Source organism: Rhinichthys klamathensis, unplaced genomic scaffold (assembly GCF_029890125.1).
Source record: "Rhinichthys klamathensis goyatoka isolate OS25496 unplaced genomic scaffold, OSU_Roscu_1.1 h1tg000369l_1, whole genome shotgun sequence".
Classification (NCBI taxonomy): Eukaryota; Metazoa; Chordata; class Actinopteri; order Cypriniformes; family Leuciscidae; genus Rhinichthys; species Rhinichthys klamathensis.
The window spans coordinates 2740896-2761417 of NW_026606877.1; the positions used below are offsets into that span (position 1 = coordinate 2740896).

The window sequence follows — 20522 nt, forward strand, 5'->3', positions numbered from 1 at the left end:
GGACTAAAATACTACTCAGTGTTATTTTCCATTTGATTTCTTTATTCAGTTTCTGTATATGAATCACGTGATTAATAATGATGACGAAATTCATCATTCTATCTGTGTTTAATTTTTCTCATTTGGTTACATTCTGTTATGGAAAATTAATTTTCTATTGATTGTAGGCCTATATTTTGAGTTGTATTCACATCCATTTTCCTGTAAAGATATCGAGATATATATCGAATATCGAGATATAGCAAAATATATCGAGATATATTTTTTGCTCCATATCGCCCAGCCCTAGTGTCAGAGGAAGAGTGTCAAGAGTAAAAATGTGAATACAGAATAAGAATCCCAGGTAGTGACACTGTGAAATGTGACAACCTAAATAAAAAAATGGGGTCAAGTAGGGGTTGTGAGAGCCACATGCAAATGAGACAACCCAGTGTGAAAAAAGTATTTTGTGTCATACTCCACTGTCAAAATTCACTGAATGAACTACAGCAGACTCAGATAGAGGAAGACTTAAAAATAAACTTCAGTTTGTGTCCCTTTGTGACAAGTCAAGTCAAGTGAACTCCTGAAGTGTCCTCAAACTAGAGGACTGGAAATATAAACTAAAACTGATAGGGCTGAAGTCCAGAATAAAGGACTGCCCAATTTAAGTTAAATACTGTAAGTCAATGACCAAGGAAAGAGGAAAGTATCTTACCAGCTTTCTTGGGCACACGGGTGAAGGTTCCTTTCACAGTTCGGCAGTGGGAGTTGTCACCCCCACACACACCACACTTATCCTCCACCTTGTTGGAGCCAATTTCCCTGTCACAGCCCACTTTCTGAAGGAGAGGGAGAGAGATATGGGGGGATATGCGAGACACATTAAGAAAAAAGGCAAAATGTGCTTTCAGAAACACTTTCAAGCTTTCATCTTTGGATATATCTACATCTAATACCATGAAACTATAGACCTAATGCGCCAGAGAAACAAGCATGCAGCCATCATTAGACCATTTTGTTTGAACTCCCATTCTTGCGGTAGCTCTGTATACAGTATAACTCTGTATAATACTTGGTCCTTTTCAGAAGTCTGAGTGTGGTTCGCATGATTTTTGGCTCGTATGTGAACACTCAAAATGATCTCGGACCCCTTAAAAGCAAACCGAACCGAGACCATCTCAGGATGTGGTCTGAGTATGGTTCGCTTTCGGTACGGTTCGCTAAAAATGTCCATTGTGAACACAATGAGAGTCCAGGCTCACTTGATTTTTCCATTTGTGAATTCCAATGTTTGGTCATCAGATGCCTCCGTACAAATAGGCTGTTCATCATGGCTGTTTCTTCAGGCAGATCTCTACAAATTATTCATTCATAACGTACACTTATTGTGTCAAATTACTGCTCTATGCACTTTTTTAAGCAAGATTCTGTTCTGCGGCATTTCCTTGCTTTTAAAGGGATAGTTCACTTCAAAATGAAAATTCTGTCATCATTTACTCAACCTCAAGTCGTTTCAAATCTGGATGAATTATGGTCTTCTGCTAAACACAAAGGAAGATATTTTGAAGAATGTCGGTAACCAGACAGTTGATGGACCCCATTGACTTCTACTATGGAAGTTAATGGGGTCCATCAACCGTTTGGTTATACATATTCATCAAAATATCTTCTTTTGTGCTCAGCACAAGAAAGAAATTCATACAGGTTTGAAACAATTTAAGTGTGAGTAAATGACCAAATTATCAACTATTCCTTTAATGACCCTTGTCAATAGTAACGCATTATAACAGTGCACGTCCATGTCTCTTGTGAAAAGAACTGGATGGGAATAAGAACTAGAGGCACAATAAGTGGAAACTGTATAGCTGCAAAACGTAGAACAACATTTGGTCAGACATCTTTTTCAGTAAGAGGCATACATTTGTGGAATGCTTTACCATCTGAAATTAAAACATTGACAGAACTCAAGGTTTTTAATACACATTTAAAGCAATGGCTGAAACAAAAACAACTTTGTGAACACTGACTGTACAGGATACAACACAATGCATACAAACATATTGTTCCATAATGTTAGCACGCATATGCAGCCTTTTGTGTTTTTGTATTGTTAAATCTGCCAGATTGTTTTATAGTTTTATATCTACTTAAGCCCATATTTTTTTTCATGTATGGGATGTATTTGTTGTATGTCTTTTAATAGTTACATATCTTACATTCAATACTCTGTAATTTCTGTTTTATTTCATAAGCCTAACCAGGGATAGGGGTTGCAAATTAGTCATGGCTAGAAACCTGTATGCGTGGCATCTACTTTGTATTTATTATAAAGCAATGTTTTATGCATTTGTCCCTGTCAAATAAATCTTAAATAATTGTATGACTGCGAACACACTCTATTCATTCTAATGCAACTTGCCATCATGCTTATCAGTGTTTTCAGAGGACTTTAGTATTAATACTAATATAATATTGTTGTAGTGGTCATCTTGTCTGGGCGATTGTTTTGTACACTGTACAAAATGGATTTATAAATGGGTAAGATTTTAAAACATTAATCTCATTCAATATTTGACGTCCCCGTAATTATTTCTGTAGCAAAAAAAAAAAAAAAAAAATGGTGACATAAGTGTACAATCTACAATTATCCGTTAATTGTCACCCTTAGTACTCGTGTTTGAACTTGTTAGTTCCTCTCAACTCAAAGCCACTTGTTGCAAACTTTTCTTCACGGATGCTTTCATCTTTGATCAATCATAAATTACAAGTGAGATCAAATATTTCAACTCAAAACAATATTTTGTGTCCAATTCCCCGATTTTTTTTTGGTTTTGAGTAGAAAGTTAACTTGCCTTGCGTTTGTTATACTACAGTGGGTGGTGGTCACGATTTAAAGTGTTTAAAGTGTTTAAGTTTCCCTCAGGACTTTTGTAAAAGCCAAAATATGATATAGTTATATATACTAAATATATTAGTTTCACCTTTTAATTTGAATTACTGAAATACATAAACTTTTGCACGATATTCTAATTTTTCGAGTTTCACCTGTAGGGTCAGCCATCAAAAACTGAACTGGACTAGATCCAAAAAGCAACAGTATACAAAGAGGACCAAAAAAGGATCGGAGTCGTCTTTCAGGGACATGGACAGTGTCCTTTTTCACTTGGTTCACCTCTTGGTCCACTTAAAGGAGTCTGAGTTCGGTTCTTTTAAAGAGGACTCAAGTGTAAAAACACCCTATGGCATTATTGTTGAAGAGTATATTTGCTAATGAAGTGTATTTACTTATTGTAGAGTTAACAAAAGTTATCATGGTCTTTGCGATGTTTGAAGTAGGGCTGGAACGACGCGTCAACATAATCGCTTACGTTGATTGCATAAAATAGTTGATTTTCGTGAAATGCGTCGATTCGTCACACTATTTATATTCCCCAATGATGCTGGCTACCGGGCATGGAGCTTTTGATGGTTTTGAAGTATTTCTAATGTTGCTATTCTGGCCACAGAAGCAGAATCCTAAAAAAGTGTCAACAAGGAATGTTTTTTTCTTTTGAAAGTACAACTGACATTGATAAATATGAGACACTGCAGCCGTTTGTTGAACAAAACTTTTAAAAAGGTGCTAAATATCTGCAAATAAATCCTAAAGCCCCTGTACAAACTAGCTGACAGACTATCAATCACTTGCTCCCAAAAGCTAATCACTATTCATTATCCATCTACAAAAATCAATGTACTTCTATCAACCCCATCTGGAGAGATTCATTCTTCAAACAACATTCATTGTGAAGTGGCACTCATCTTATACACACCGCACTGTGAGCTGACCTTGATCAGTGACATATCACAGAGCCAACTAACAAATCCACAGCAAAAAAAATAACAGGATTGCACAGTGACAGATTTGTCTTAAAATTTGTAAAAAATAAATAAATAAAAATCAAATGTGAAGACTCATTTTACCTATTCAGAAGTGTGCAATAATTTTCTAACTGGCCTCACTCACATGTCTGTGAATACAGTGAGTCAGATGTCTACTTTAATATCAGACTAGGTAAAGTCTGTCTACACTGCATGCTGGTGTTGTGCTGCACAATTATGATTAAGTCAATCAATAAAAGGGCAAGATACCACAGACATTGACACTGGCATTGATATTTTAATCAATTTAAAAAAGAAAAAAGTAAAAGCTGAAAGTAAGAAAATACAAATTCTGTGCTGGTGGGAGAAAATGACAAGCCAATGGATTATAAACAATAGATGTTTAACTCTTTCCCTTACAGAATGATCGACTTTAAACGCGAACCTGTGATTAACGCTGACGGCGTTCACATGCACATTCAGAATTAATTCTATAGTTATGTGCTTTTGAAAATATGTGCGCAGGTTTGTAATTCCATACAACCCATGCCTAAACAAACTACTTGTCTTGCCTATAAATTTGGATACAGAATTTTGTTTTATTTGATCACTTCGGGGTACGCGAACCGATATGTAAGAATGACTAGTGGTCGAAATAGGTACTGCAGTCGAATTAAAAATATCGGAGATCGTCGTTTCTCTCGCCACCTGCTCCTCAGACTGGACGGCGCTCACACGGGTTGCCGGTTTGAGCACATGCAACAGGAACGAGTGCAATGGACTGTGACGAGTCTCTTCTCTTCCTGTTACGGTGAGCTAGTGGGTGTGGCTAGGAGACTCATCAACGGAACGATGTCCACCTGTTCATCCCTCTATAAATGTTTAGACTGACTGGTGTACACAGAAAGGTCTTTCCTCCGGTTTACTTTGTGTTCGATTTATGTTTGATTTGGGCTCGGTTAGTTTCTTTGGTTAGTATTTTGGTTTGCTCTGGCTGATACATTTACACCCATGCCCTTTGTCAGGCATTAGGCCTACAGACGACCACGTTTTATTGTTTTATACATTTTTCTAATTATGTGAATAAAAGTTATTTTCTTTTGCAATCCAATCACTGTGTCCATTTCATTTGCCACGGCTTTGAGCCGGTCGTGACAAATGTGGGGGCTCGTCTAAAACTTTGTTTGGTTAAGAACTTTGGTTAAGTAGTTTATTTCGTTAATCCGATGATTAATTCGTTAGATGTGTTTTTTTTTCGTAGTAATATTTGTTGAATATTGAATTTTGAAATTTCGTGGAGGATTTTAGTGATTGGTTTTTTTTTTTTTTTTTGGTTAGGCCTAGCCTACTTCATGGAAGTTGACTTCGGTAAGTATTGACTATTTCTTTTGGTATGTTTGAGGGGAGTTTTTGTGGATATGCTTTCCCTGGTTAGGTTTAGCGGGATATCCTTAACGGGATGCTCCGAATTTTTTTTATTTTAGTTTGTTTTTTTCTGTATGGTGAAAGCAGCTAGAGCAGTTGTCTCGGGAACACGTCCGTGTTTTGTGATGGTAACTTGTTAATCGGTTGCCATTTCAAACACTGGTTTACAGTGTATAAAAACCCGCTGCAAGTAACTGTACGAAGATTAGGGATATGTTTAGATAATTTAGAAATTTAGTTAGAGGGATTGTGTATCCACTTTCTACCCCTCAGATATATTTTTGTAAATTGGTTAACCGTAGGCTACTCTTGTTTTATCATGGATTCAAAGGTTGAGGAATTTATTAGTGCTCCGTCTGAAGTTCTGTTGGATGATTTTTCTAAAGATCAGTTAGTAGAACTTTCAACTCATTATAAAATTAGTTTGTCAAGTCAAGATAAACGTCTAAAGGATAGTATTAAAACTGTGATTAAGACTGAGTTATTTGAATGCGGAGTTTTGGAATCTCAATCTTTGGAAGATGCGTTAGGTTTTGTTAGTGCTGCGGCACCAGTGTCTCATCTGACATTTGAACAACAAAAACAATTGTTGTTAATTCAAACAGATACTAAAAAAGAAATGCTAGAGGCACAAAATCGCCTTTAGATGTCTAAATTACAGTTACAACAACAACAGCTTGAACTGGAACGTTACCGGTTAGATCTGATCAAATCTGGTCATTTAACAGAAGATGTAAAACGTGATTTGGCTTCGTGTAAATTTGATGTAGTGACTAATATGAGGTTGATACCTAAATTTGACGAGAAAGATGTTGAACGTTTCTTTTTGTTGTTTGAACGCGTGTCAGAAGCACGAAATTGGCCAGATGAGGAATGCACGCTTATGTTACAGTCGGTTTTTACAGGGAAAGCTCAAGAAGCATACTTGTCTCTGAATGTGGAAAATGCTAAGGACTATTTGACTGTTAAGAATGCTGTATTAAGGGCATACGAGTTGGTCCCAGAGGCATATAGGCAAAAATTTAGGTCCTGGAAGAAAACCGATAGTCAAACGCATGTTGAGTTTGTACTTGATATTTCACTTCAATCGTTGGTGTGCAGCTTCTGACGTGAAAACGTTAGATGATTTAAAAGAGTTGATTTTGCTTGAACAATTTAAAAACTCTGTGTCGCAGCGTGTAGCAACATATATTAGTGAGCGTAAACCGGACACCGCAAATGAGGGGGCTGTTATAGCCGATGAATTTTCATTGATTCACAAAACCTCTTTTGGCTACAAAAATGTTGGAGAACATTTTAAGAGAGAGTCATGGCATGACTTTAATAGACCTCCAAAACCTTTTGGTGGTATATCGGACAAACAGCGTCTTGGCTTTGTGGGAGGAAACGATAGAGAAAACGTCTGCAATTATTGTTATGAGTTTGGTCACTGGAAGAATGTGTCCATTGTTGAAATCTAAGTCATCTTCAGTAAAACCTGTTGTTTTGGCTATTTCAGAAGTAAATAATGTACAGAAGAGTTCCTTGTTATGTTGTTCAACATTTTCTCCATTTATCACAGTTGGTTCTGTCAGATTGGTAAATTCGATGGAAGATATACCGGTCAAAATTCTCCGTGACACGGGTTCATCAGAGACATTTGTCCTAGAGTCTATATTATCTTTTTCAAATGACTCTTACACTGGGAACAATGTGTTGATTAGGGGTATTGGGTTGAATGTGATATCTGTTCCATTACATAAAATTGTTTTACATTCTGACTTAATCCAGGGAGAGGTGGAAGTTGCTGTGCGTTCCTGCTTGCCTGTGGACGGAGTGCAGGTGATCTTGGGAAATGATTTGGCTGGTGAACGAGTTTGGCAGAATATTTCACCGAATTTGGTGGTCACACCATCTGTGTCGATGGTTGACGCGAGTGATGATGTTTTTACCTGTTCTTTGGATGGTTTTCCGTCGTGCGTGATAACCAGGTCTGTGAGTAAAATCCCCGCTGGTGTTACATCTGAAACTAGAGAAGTTAAGTACACCTCTAGAAGTCCCTTCTTTCTTGTCTGTGTCACGCGATGAGTTGATTAAAGAGCAAAAGGCTGATATTATGCTTGTTGAACTGTTTGATCGAGTTGTCTCGTATGATGAAATCGTAAATCTTCCCTCTGGGTATTATATAGAGGAAGATGTGTTGGTCCGGAAGTGGGTGCCGCACGGAGAATTTGTGATTGGTGATCCGGTTCTACAAATTGTAGTCCCTCAGTCTCTTCGGAAACTTGTTTTAAAAGCGGCTCATGACAGCTCTGGACATTTGGGAGTGAAAAAAACATATAAGTTGCTTTTGAGACATTTTTTTTGGCCAAAGTTGAAGCGTGATGTGTCGAACTATATTAAGTTATGTCAAACATGTCAACTTACAGGAAAACCAAATCAGTGTATAAAGCCTGCCCCTTTGTATCCAATTCCTGCTATTAGTCAACCTTTTGACCATCTTATTGTGGATTGTGTTGGGCCATTACCTCGGTCAAAGGCAGGGAATGAATATTTGCTTACGATTATGTGCCAAGTGACTAGATATCCAGCTTAGAGGCCTGCATTTCAGCCCGAGCCCGACGGGCCCCGACTTATTTACGCTTCTAGGGCCGGGCTTCGGGCCAATTTTCACGTCATAGTTCACACGCGGGCCGGGCCTCGGGCCTGTTTTAGGCTTATCTTTTTTTATAGCCTATTTTAGACATTAATTAAAATAAAATATGAGAAGATGACGATTGAAAAGCAAACATAGAAAGATGTTTTATAACCTATCACACTGACATGACTGACACATGACAGTCTGCTCACGCACACGCACAGGTTTCCCGGCGGCGCGATCTGAGATTCGTGCGACCGGCTCGTTCTGTGTTTAGTGTCCCGGTGGCGAGCGTGACTTCAGCGCAGCTGGAAAAAGTACGACTGGATTAAAACCTTCCACTGTGGATGCTGTGCTTTTTCTTCACGATGCTCTGAGACTGTTCTTAGCCATGTTAGGAGGTTGTTTTTTGTTTGATTGGACTTTATTTTCATGAGTCTGTTGAAAACTATTGGAAATAAGAATGGCCATGTTCTGTAGTGAAGACTTGATTTTTGAGGTAAGATAAACCTGCATGTTTGTTTTTAATGTAATTTATTTGATTTGTTTAGATTGCATTCTCTGTATTGTATTGTAAACTCATTTAGTTTGCGAGCGCTGTTGCGACTGAGCAGCAGAGCAGTTTGCCTCAGCTTTTCAAAAATGACAATAAACGTTTAAACAAACGTTAACTGTCTGTGTGATATGCTTAAGTTGTTTTATATATATGGATTGTATTGTAGCCAAGTAAAGTGTTGATTTGAGAGGCTATAAATGGATCAAACATGTTTAACTCACTGTCGGCTGCTTGGTCGTCATAAAAAAAAAAAAAACATTTTTCTAAATTAACTTTATAAAGAAATGAAAATAAACTTACTGGTAAATACTTTGCCATTGAGAACAAAAAATATCTGTTTTACTGACTGCAACATAGGGCAGGCTGTGAATATTTTTTTTTTTTTTTTTTTTTTTTTTTTTTTTTTACGGGCTCGGGTCGGACTCGGGCTGATCATTCTAATGAGCTGTCGGACACGGGCCGGGCTAGGGCCTGAGCGTCTCGGGCCAGGGCCGGGCTAGGGCCTAGATTTGAGGCCCGTGCAGGGCTCTAATCCAGCTGTGTACCCGTTACGTTCGATAACCGCAAGGTTAGTTGTAAAAGCACTGACCCAGTTTATATCAGTGTTCGGAGTACCACGAGTTATTCAGTCTGATCAGGAGAGTAATTTTACTTCCAATTTGTTTGGTCAAGTTTTGAAACGGCTTAATATTCAACATAATCTTTCCAGTGCCTATCACGCTCAAAGTCAGGGAGCACTGGAAAGGTTTCACCAAACATTAAAGTCTTTATTGAGATCTTACTGTGTTCAGATGAATCAGGATTGGGAAGTGGGTTTACCCTGGTTAATGATGTCAGCTCGAGAAGCCGCTCAGGAGGGTACCGGATTTAGTCCGAATGACCTTGTTTTTGGTCATGAGGTGCGGGGCCCCTTGTCTATTTTGACTGCAGATTGGAAAAAAGCTGATCCACCAAAAAACCTTTTAGCGTATGTAAGTGATTTTCGCAGACGAATTTTCGAAGCCTGTCAATTGGCAAAAGCATCTTTGAGTAAAGCACAGGATCGGATGAAACGACTTTTTGATCGTCGTACAGAATTGCGTTCATTCCAATTGGGTGATCAAGTTCTTGCTTTGTTACCTATTGTGAGATCACCATTTCAGGCTAAATTTGTGGGTCCTTATACTGTTGCTCGTAAAATTTCGGATCTTAATTATGTGATTAATACGCCAGATCGGAAAAAGAAGACTAGAGTGTGTCATGTAAATTTGTTAAAGCCTTTTTATGGTTCTGAAGAATTTGTTGACACTGAAATAAGTCCAGACGACGTTGATATAACTAATCCTAGTATTAAATCTGTGTTGCTTACAGATTCTTTTTGCGGTGATGCTGAGTTGGCAACCACTTCCATTATGATAGGTGGGGATCAGGATGAGATTGATCCTGGAGATTCTATTCTTCAGGGTCGTTTACACAATTCAGAAGCGTTACGTTCTTTGTCTGAACGGTTTAGTCATTTAACAGAGGGGCAGCGTACCGATTTGATTAATCTGATTTTTGAGTATATTGCACTATTTCCTGATACTCCATCTCGTACAAGTCTTATTGAACACGACATTGATGTAGGAAATTCGGCTCCAATTCATCAGCGCTATTACCGAGTTTCTGCAAATAAAAAGCAACAATTAGAGAAGGAAGTTGAATATATGTTGTAAAATCATATTGCTGAACCTTCTTTTTCGAGTTGGGCTTCTCCCTCATTGCTGGTGAATAAATCTGATGGATCATTCAGATTTTGTACGGATTACCGATAGGTGAATGCCGTAACGAAACCTGATTCATTTCCATTGCCTCGAATTGAGGACTGTATTGACCAGGTGGGAAATGCTAAATTTGTTAGCAAGTTTGATCTATTAAAAGGTTACTGGCAGGTGCCTTTAACTGAAAGAGCTCGGGAAATTTCTGCTTTCATTATTCCATCAGGATTATTTTCGTACAATGTTATGAGTTTCGGGTTGCGAAATGCTCCCGCAACTTTCCAGCGTTTAATGAACCGAGTGATTTCTGGCTTGAGGGGATGCGCTGTGTACTTGGACGATGTCATTGTGTATAGTCAAACTTGGGAAGAACATGTTATACAAATTAGAGCACTATTTGATCGACTTGTGATGGCAAATTTGACGGTTAATTTGTTAAAATGTGAGTTTGCAAAGGCTACCGTAGTTTACTTGGGGAAAGTGGTTGGCCAAGGCCAAGTGCGCCCTGTCCGTGCAAAAGTGGAAACGATTGATAACTACCCTACATCTACCACAAAGAAAGAACTTATGCGATTTCTTGGAATGGTGGGATTTTATCGTTGTTTTTGTAGAAATTTTTCTACTGTGGTGGCCCCCCTGACAAGTTTATTGCGGGGTGGAGTAGACTTTTGTTGGACAGGGGTCTGTCAGCAAGCCTTTGAAAAAGTTAAAATCCTTCTTACAGAGGATCCTGTTTTGAAAGCTCCAAAGTTTGATCAGGCGTTTCGATTGCAAGTGGATGCCAGCAATGTGGGTGCTGGTGCCGTTCTGTTACAGACTTACGAAGATGGAGTTGATCATCCGGTTGGATTCTTTTCTAGGAAGTTTAATTCTTATCAACTGAATTATTCGGTGATTGAAAAGGAGGCGCTTGCTTTGATTTGGGCTTTACAACACTTTGAAGTGTACGTGGGTTCGTCTGAGGGACCCCTGGTGGTTTTTACTGATCACAACCCTTTAGTTTTCCTTCACTCGTTACAGAACCCAAACCAGAGGTTAATGAGGTGGTGCTTATTTTTACAGGGATACCTGCTAGATATTCGCCACATTAAAGGTTCAGAGAATGTAACTGCTGATGCCTTATCTCGTATTCATGTAGTCTAGTGTTAGGATTTGTTCCATTTCCCTGTTTTGTGTCTCTGTTCTTTTCTTAATTTGCTTCCTAGGTGCCGGGGTTGCTAGAAGGACTTGGAGAGCTGATAAGACTGGGAAGGATCCAGAGTTGGAATAAGTTCGCTTACTTGGACTGTTTGAATTCTGAGTGGTGGGTTTTGTTTGGGTTTTGGACGAGTTTGTGAAGTCGCTGTGTTTTTTTTTTTTTGTGTGTTTTTTAGGGGGAGTGTGTGACGAGTCTCTTCTCTTCCTGTTACGGCGAGCTAGTGGGTGTGGCTAGGAGACTCATCAACGGAACGATGTCCACCTGTTCATCCCTCTATAAATGTTTAGACTGACTGGTGTACACAGAAAGGTCTTTCCTCCGGTTTACTTTGTGTTCGATTTATGTTTGATTTGGGCTCGGTTAGTTTCTTTGGTTAGTATTTTGGTTTGCTCTGGCTGATACATTTACACCCATGCCCTTTGTCAGGCATTACAGACGACCACGTTTTATTGTTTTATACATTTTTCTAATTATGTGAATAAAAGTTATTTTCTTTTGCAATCCAATCACTGTGTCCTCCATTTCATTTGCCACGGCTTTGAGCCGGTCGTGACAGGACAATGAAAATTGGCAAATTGGCAACGTGCAGTTTCACAGACCAAAACAATAACAAACATGAAACATCCTGCGCTTGACAGGGCGCATAACGAGCAGAGAGAGCGCCCCGGCCGTGTGCGCCCACTCTGACGTCTTCAAACAACACGAGCGCTGTCTTGCTCTCTCTCCCTCGCGCATATTAATCAAAATCAATTGACACAATAGTAAAAGGTCGGAAGACCGCAGTTTCACGTGGAGGATTTGGAGATTTTTAGAGATTAGAGACTCTAGGCCTCTACACTCAGTGAACAGCATCTCAACACTAAATTATAAAGGCCTGTCTCATATAGACGCCTGTCTCAAATACAAGCCGGTGCAGTTCAGCGATTTGGGAAAATAAAAGCCCGGGCTATTATTTGAAGTTTTACGGTACATGTTTCTCACATATTATGGTAGCCCTGTTTGTGCTAATTACACCATAATTACACCTTTGCCATTAATATGTTTATAAGCAACTGAAAAAAGCACAAATGTCAGTGCATGTCAAAACATCTCAAGGACCCCAAAAACACTTTAGACCCCAGAGGGTTAAAGGAGAACTCCGGCGCAAAATGAACCTTTGGTCTAATTACACATTGTTACCTAGTCAACCGTTATCTGAGATTTGTTTTCATGATTATCGAATGTAAATAGTTTTATCTCTAAAAACAGTTTAGCCTATAAAGCTAGTATAACGCTAGTATATTGGGCATAGTGTAATGACAAATAAAAATCGCTTGTTAATACCACTAATAATAATTTCATAGGGAGCTTCAAAGAAGACAGAGAAAGCCAGAGACAGAGTCTCAGGTCAGCAGACAATTTTTGAGTCTGTGAAAAGGAGAAAAGAAAGCAGACATGGCTAGTGCATGTGAGGACACGGCCATCACTGAGTCACTAGCCTACTTCATAGTAAAGGACATGGTGCCTTGTGTTTATCAGTATCCTTATGTTTGATGGGTAAAAAAGAAAAACTAAATAAAGTAAAAATTAATTTGACTGATAACTTTTTCCCCCAAGGTTTCTATAGATATTGCGATATATCGATATCGTGAATTCTTTTGGCCACAATAACCGTGGTGTGAAAAATCTAACATTGTGACATCCCTAGATGCCACCCCCAAAACTTGCACAGTCCTGTAGCTCCTTATGGGTCAACATTTCATTCGGTAATGTTAGGCAGCTTTGATCTATATGCTGTTTGATGTTTAATTTTTTGCGTTATTTTACATGTGTGTAAGCAATGCTTCCTTCACTTGTTTCTGCTTATTTTTCACCTGTGTTTTGACCTGAAGATCCGGTCCTCTTTCAGAAGATGTGCAATAGCGCCCCTAGCGTATAACAGTGAAAACATGGATTGCCGGGAAAATTCCATCACTGGTGGGAAAGTGTTGTCATAAATTATAGAAAATTCCATCACTGGTGGGAAAGTATTGTCATAAATTATAGAAAATTCCATCAATGGTGGGGAAAGAGTTAAAGAGAAAAATACTGATTTTGAAAGTGAGCCGCAGCTTATGATAGCATGATCATTAAGTGCACAAGGACTGTTCACGGCCAATCTGATGTAAATTAAACTGGCAAGAGCTGGAGAAAATCTGCTGGTTCATTCTTGGCTAGCTGCTACACAACCTCCACGAGTCAGAGTGCACAGGATTTTATTAGTAATCAATCAATCAATCAATACCAGGCTGGTTTATTATAAGAGACTCAGAAGATAATCTAGTGGCTGGATTATCAAAAGTTTGCAAAGTTCATGACATGAAATCTTTCAAAGAAATTCATTTCTGTTTGAAGTAGATGATTGTTAAGGTTATAATATCTGCAAAAGTAAGTATGCAACCGTGAAATAAGTTAATGCATAATGCAATTCAAACACTTACCACACACTCTCCACGCACACAGATGCTGTACGGGTCTTTGTAAGAGCACTTTGTCCCATCATGCATCAGTTGCTTCATGTAAGCCACGTCACCTGTTTCTCTCGACTGGCAATAAAGGTGACACCTTTTGTTGGCTGACAATATAGAAAAACATGAAGAAATATTTAATAAGAAAGACCAGAAATTACATTACATACATTGTTGTCTGCTATAGGTCTATTAAAATAAAATTAAGTTATGAGAAAACAATAATATTCAACCAGTAAAACTGGTGTGTAATCATGCATAAAGAATAGTGTAATGTAATATTCAAGGAAAATGAAAATGTGTTCTTACAGGTCTTGATCTACACAAGCTTTGAGCCGATTAATTATTCAAGTGCATTAAAATTGACTTGTGTTAATGTGAAAAATGAGCACAGGTCTGACATCTGACAACCTATTGAACTCTTGAACTTATATAAAATAACATTAGAATAACTCCCTAAAACATTTAACATATGCAAATTAGGTTTCACATTGCAACTGGCTACTTGGTTCCACCCAAGTCAACAGAAAAAGTTTACTTTTCAAAGGGACAGTTTACCCAAAAATTTTAATTATTTAATTATTTACTCACCCTCATGTCATCATGTCACGCCATACAGGTTTGGAACAACATGAGGGCGAGTAAATGATGACAGAATTCAGCACATAGTAATGGAATGCAATGAAATTAATAGTCATATAGTGTCTGAATATTAACATGGTAATGTAGACAATTCTGTTAGGACCACTATCGTCAAAGATGATTGACAATTAGCATACAGTTTGGATTGGCGGTATGGTTCTGTTCGGGGCAAGAACTCGCTGCCCATCTGTGGCGAGGGGGGTGTGGTTCAGCGTGGTCTGCACCGAGAGAGAGAGCTGAGAGACGAGTGGTGAGTAAGTAGGTCAAGTCGTGGGGGTGCTAGGCGTGAGCAGCTCCAGCCGTCTAGTTTCTCATACGCACCACAGCAGCCAAAGCCTTCGAAGCAGAAGCCGGTTCCGAGGGCCGTTTTTCACGCTGAGAAGGCTTCGGCTCAGAAGAAATGGCGCCATCGGCGTCAGACCAGTGAGGGCAGCCCCAACCAGGGTGAAACGGTGAAACACCTCATTATACGGTGCCCGTTCCATTTCGGTGTCCTCACGAGACCGTTCTGGCAACCCCGCCACCCTTGGTGCTTCAGGGCGCAGCGGTCTCCAGCGAGCCTTTGGCGCAGTGTCAACTCGACATTGCGTCAGACTCGCGCCCTCTGAGGGGGGTTCGAAAACAGTCAGTTCGGGTTGTTCCTGCCAGTATGCTTCAGGTCCCCAAACTGGCTGTCTCAACTACACCAGAGGCCAGCCTCGAGAGGCTGGTTCCCTTGGTAGATTTTCTGGCAGCGCGGAAGCTACTGCCAAATATATCTATATGGGTCCTGCAGTTAGTAGCAAGAGGCAGATTCCAGTTTGGTTCTCGTCCTCCAGGCTAAAACGGGGTGTTGCTCATGGTAGTGCCTGCCGAGCAGGCTCTGGTAATGGAGCAAGAGGTAAAGGCCCTGTTACAGGAGGTTCCTGAGGTTTTCTTTCAGGGGCAAAGAACACCAGTATCAGGCACTTCCTTTCGGTCTAGCTCTATTATCCCACACATTCACGAAGTGCGTAGATGCAGCTCTGGCCCCGTCCAGGCTCCAGTGCATACGCATTCTGAATTGCATAGACGACTGGCTGATTCTAGCGGAATCAGAACAGTTAGCGGTTCGGCATCGAGATGTCGTCCTCGCTCATATGCGAAGGTTGGGGTTGAGGCTCAATACCAAGAAGAGTGTGCTTTCTCCAGTACATAGGACCACTTTTCTTGGAGTGGTTTGGGATTCAGTCACGATGCGAGCCATTCTGTCACCCGCTCGTGTAGCTGTTATCATTACTGCCACAAAAGAGCTAAGGCTAGGCCAGTCACGCACTGTGAAACTGGAGAGACTGTTAGGCCTCAGGGCAGCAGCGTCCAATGTGATACCCTTTGGCCTGCTGTACGTGAGACCTTTGCAGTGGTGGCTCAGGACCAGAGGGTTCTCCCCGAGGGGAAACCCACTCCGTACGATCAAGATCACGCGGCAGTATCCCCGCGCCTTGGTTATATGGAGGAAACACTGGTTCTTGTCCCAGGTTCCGGTGTTGGGAGCTCTTTGCCATCGAGTTGCTATCTCAACAGATGCTTCCCTCACCGACTGGGGAGCGGTATTGGAAGGCCGCTCAGCTCAGGGCTTGTGGAGGAGTCATCATCTCTCTTGACACATGAATTGCCTAGAGATGATGCTCGTCTTCAATATGTTGAGACATGTCCTCCCAGACCTGAGGGGCCATCATGTGTTGCTCTGGACAGACAACACGCTGGTGGCCTCTTTTTTGGTTCCTCGGGAAAATACGCTCTCTGAGGGCAATGTATATTCCAGGGGGCCAGAATATGGGAGCAGACACCCTGTCGAGGCAGGGGCTGAGGCCAGGGGACTGGAGACTCCACCCCGAGGCGGTGGAGCAAATACGAGAGATTTATTTGGGGCTGCCCTTGGGGCTGGATGCTATGGTGCAGATGTGTCTGTACGCAATTTCCCCTGTTGCTCTGCTCCCAGGAGTTCTGGAGATAATCCGCCAGGATGGAATAAGCCTACTGCTAGTAGGACCACGGTGGCCGAGCTGAATTTGGTTTGCGGACCTAATTCTTCTCCTCGATGAAGGAGATTTCTTCTCCTCGATCTCCCCTCCCTTGGAGATCCCGATCAGGAGAGACCTCCCGTCTCAGGCAGGGGGTGCAATATTGCACCCCCGGCAGGGGATTTGGAAACTGTGGGTTTGGTCCCTGAGGGGGCCCAACTCATAGAGAGTGGTCTCTCAACCGAGGTTGTTGAGACCATTCTAAGCTCCAGAGCTCCCGCTATGAGGAAACTTTATGCACTTAAATGGAGAGTTTTCACTTCTTGGTGTCACCAGCGTCAGTGGGATCCAGTTAACTGTTCAGTGAACACAGTACTTGAGTTTCTGCAAAAGCGCTTTACGTCAGGTTTATGTCCGTCCACGCTCAAGGTATATGTGGCGGACAAAGCAGCTTTCAACGCCCTGGTGGGTGGTACATCGTTGGGTCGAGACCCCCGATCACACGTTTCCTTCGTGGCACATTGAAGCTGAGGCCTGCAACTCGCACTAGGGTGCCGGCTTGGGACCTTGCAATAGTTTTAGAAGGCATGTCTAGGGCTCCATTCGAGCCCTTAGATTCGGTTTCAGAGAAATTTCTTACTTTTAAGACCATCTTTCTGCTAGCTATTTCGTCCCTCAAAAGAGTCGGAGACCTTCAGGCCCTTTCGGTTTCCCCTACTTGCCTTGAGTTTGCACCGGGGATGGTCAAGGCATTCTTATTTCCAAAACAGGGATACATCCCTAAGGTGGCAACCACGATTCCGAGGCCTATTGTGCTGCAGGTTTTCTGTCCTCCTCCTTTTACCTCTTCGGACCAGGAAAAGCTGAACCTCTTGTGTCCAGTGCAAGCACTAGACACTTATGTTTATCGGACTTCTCCGTGGAGAAAATCCAACCAGCTATTTGTTTTCTTTGGATCACCCAAGAAAGGTCTTCCTGCTTCTAAGCAGATGGTCAGTAAGTGGGTAGTCGAGGTTATTTCACTCGTTTACGAGTACTCTGACCAGCCGTGTCCTTTGGCGGTCAGAGCTCAATCTACGAGGGGTATGGCGGCCTCTAAAGCCTTATTATTTGGGGTTTCTCTCCAAGACGTTTGTGATGCGGTGGGCTGGTCCACACCGCTCACGTTCGTAAGGTTTTACAGCTTGGACCTGGACCTGAAGTATGGCAGGGAGACGATGCGTCGCCCTGCCATATTTCCTCCATCCCTGTGATCGACTTGCTTCGGCAATTTTCGAAGCTAATGCCGGTTTGCACCGGATGCGCTTTATCTCTTCCTGGTCATGACGGCACCCGCCCGTGACGCTTATTCTTTCCATTGGACTAGTTGACATAGATGATTCAAACGCATTCACGCTGGAGGCGTTCCCAAAGCGTCATCGACGCATCGTCTCGTTCCCTATCTCAGGGAACTATGGTTACAGACGTAACCTGAGACGATTTCCTCTTCTAATATCCTCTTTGCTTGAAAATATGTCACAATACTGAAGTAATGTCGGTGACAACTTCCAGTTCACACAGACATAATCAACAATGATAACAGCTGGATGGCTTAATGCAACAGGTGTGATGCTGATACCTAGATATCTTTAAGGCACAAATATGTAAGAATTTTGCATTAAAATATCCAAAAATCACTAGAACAAAGTTATATATGTTGTTGAGGTGTACTTGCATTATCCCAAATGTTTCCAACAATGTTTAAATCAAGATAAATCCACCATTTAACCAATGAAGTGGTCCATATCATTGCTTCGCCTGTCAAAGTTGCATATCCTCGTTATCCTTGGTTGTCGATTTTACTCCTGAAGAATCCAAGAAAAACAATGTGCTTCCTTATTCATGAACATAATTTCTGTTCTCATCAGACTGATTCCATCGGCTGTGTAGATGACGACTAGGGGTGGGGCAAAAAATTGATTCTTAGATGCTGTAAACCGTATGTTATACGTAGGTTTACTGTACTGCCCTCCACAGTCACAGTGTGTATCAGTGCCAGTCACAAAAAGTTACATTTTGACTGTGCTCTCTGCAGATCTTCATTTACTTTTTTTGTATAAGCTGTTTTTGATTGTGGTATACAGAAAAAAATTAAAGTCATAACTCTTTATTATTTAGTTGTGTATAAGAGCAGCTTTGTATGTTACTAATTATTCAGAATAAGTCCACAAGCATTATTTTTGTATGAGAGCTGCTGGTACATAATTCTATATTTTTGAACGAAAGCTGTTTTGTGATTTTGCTACAGCAAAATGTTTATTTGTTTTTTGTTTGTTTTTTTGGCTGAAGGATTATATTGCTCATTGCACATAACAGGAGGATGTTGGTTAGAAGTCTATTATTAAATGTTAGAGATTCAGAATAATGGTGAAGTTTGTATTAATTTATTACAAGTATGCTGCTAGTACAGGGACACATTTATTTTCCTGTTGGTTCTTTCCAATGTTGGGACATATGCTGGCAAATGTAACCTACAGTTGACTTGCCAAATCACTTTCTATTTGTTTTATTAATAAAATGAATATAGGAAGTATTGGAAGAAAATTCTTTATGGGTCATTATAAATACTTTGCTTTAAAAGTACCAAGTAGTCACACACAAAAAAGATGCATCAATAATCGTTTTAGCATCGCATCGTAGTCCTCTGAATTGTAATCGAATCGTGAGGTGCCTAGAGATTCCCACCTCTAATGACGATCCCCATTATTCCACACTTCTTCATGGGATTATCAAGCTACAACGTTGTTATTGTTTGAATAAGAGACCTCTGCGGCGAAACGTACTTACTGTGCATTTAAGCAACAAGCATGTTACTGATACACTAGATAAGCATGTTGCTGACTTATCTGATTAATATTGCCAACATGCTGTGTATAAGCATAAAGAAACAAGCATGTTTCCAATAGCCAGATGAGCTTTAAGAAACAAGCATGTTGCCAATAACAACCAGATAAGCCTTAAACAACAGCTTTAACCCTTGTGCTATATTTTTTATTAAACTCCAGAGAGGGTTTGTTCCAGAATTAGGAACATGTACAACCACATTTACAATTACAACCATGCTTATACAGAGCTGTATTGCACTCCTGCTCGTGTAGTATTGCATATGTATGCCGTATTGTGATACAGCAACATTGCAGTCTTAAAAAAAACTTACCTCACCTGTCCCTAAATTTCTTACTGTGTCCCTAAAAATATTTTTGAACAAAAAACACTGCTGAAAAAAAAGGTAAGCATAGATGGCGTTCGGGCCAAATAATACATTATACAATATAATATGCTAAAATATGTGTTTTTAACCCTCTGGGGTCGGTGGTCACGCCGGTGCGACCAGCTCGCTTTTTTCTTATCAGTGCAAAAGAGACTAAAATAACACCTTCGATTTTTGTCATACAGGCAAGTGTTATACATCATTCAAAATTGTTTAATGTCTTCTTTTATTTGTGTACACTAATAATAAAAACAAAATGTTGTGTTCTTTGTAAAGTAAAGAAAATAAACATGATGCGCGTTCTACCGTCTCTTTCAATGTGAAGTTTATTCTGAAATGCGACAGATAATAATCTGTAACTCAGCGAATGCTGGCCACACTGACATGAGACGTGTCTTTACAAAGCTTGAAGTCTCTATTTTTAAATTATGTAAATCATATCAAAAAAAAATATTCTCTGTTTAGATAATCCGTAAGAAAGCAACGAGATGTACAGTTTCTCAAACGCGTCCTCATTAGCTATAATGTGACCACACTCAAGCGCGCACAAGCAATTGACATGCAAATCGTCCACGTGAAGGAACGCAGACCAGTAAACGCCCTCATTAACTCTAAACAAAGAATTAGAGACTTCAGTACTCCTCTGCTTTTCATCGAGTTTGGAGAACTGTTTGGAAGACTGTGTTTGTGCTGTGTTGTTTACCTTGGATTTACCTCAGAAGAATTAGAAGAACGCGATTTGAAGATGAGAAAGAATTTTAAGGTAAGAAATTTCCACTCATTATAG

At 40.4% G+C, this 20522-nt stretch overlaps 1 protein-coding gene across 4 annotated transcripts in view; it reads right to left on the minus strand.

Moving 5' to 3' along the window:
* Positions 1 to 20522, minus strand: part of adamts3 (ADAM metallopeptidase with thrombospondin type 1 motif, 3) — a 196752-nt gene that overhangs the window by 88615 nt on the left and 87615 nt on the right. For all 4 annotated transcript variants that reach the window (XM_056233352.1, XM_056233351.1, XM_056233349.1 and 1 more), the window contains exons 14-15: positions 13835 to 13968; positions 698 to 821 (exon numbers count right to left, since the gene is read on the minus strand). In XM_056233352.1, the coding sequence (XP_056089327.1) occupies positions 698 to 821; positions 13835 to 13968 (258 nt within the window). The remainder of the gene's footprint in view (positions 1 to 697; positions 822 to 13834; positions 13969 to 20522) is intronic.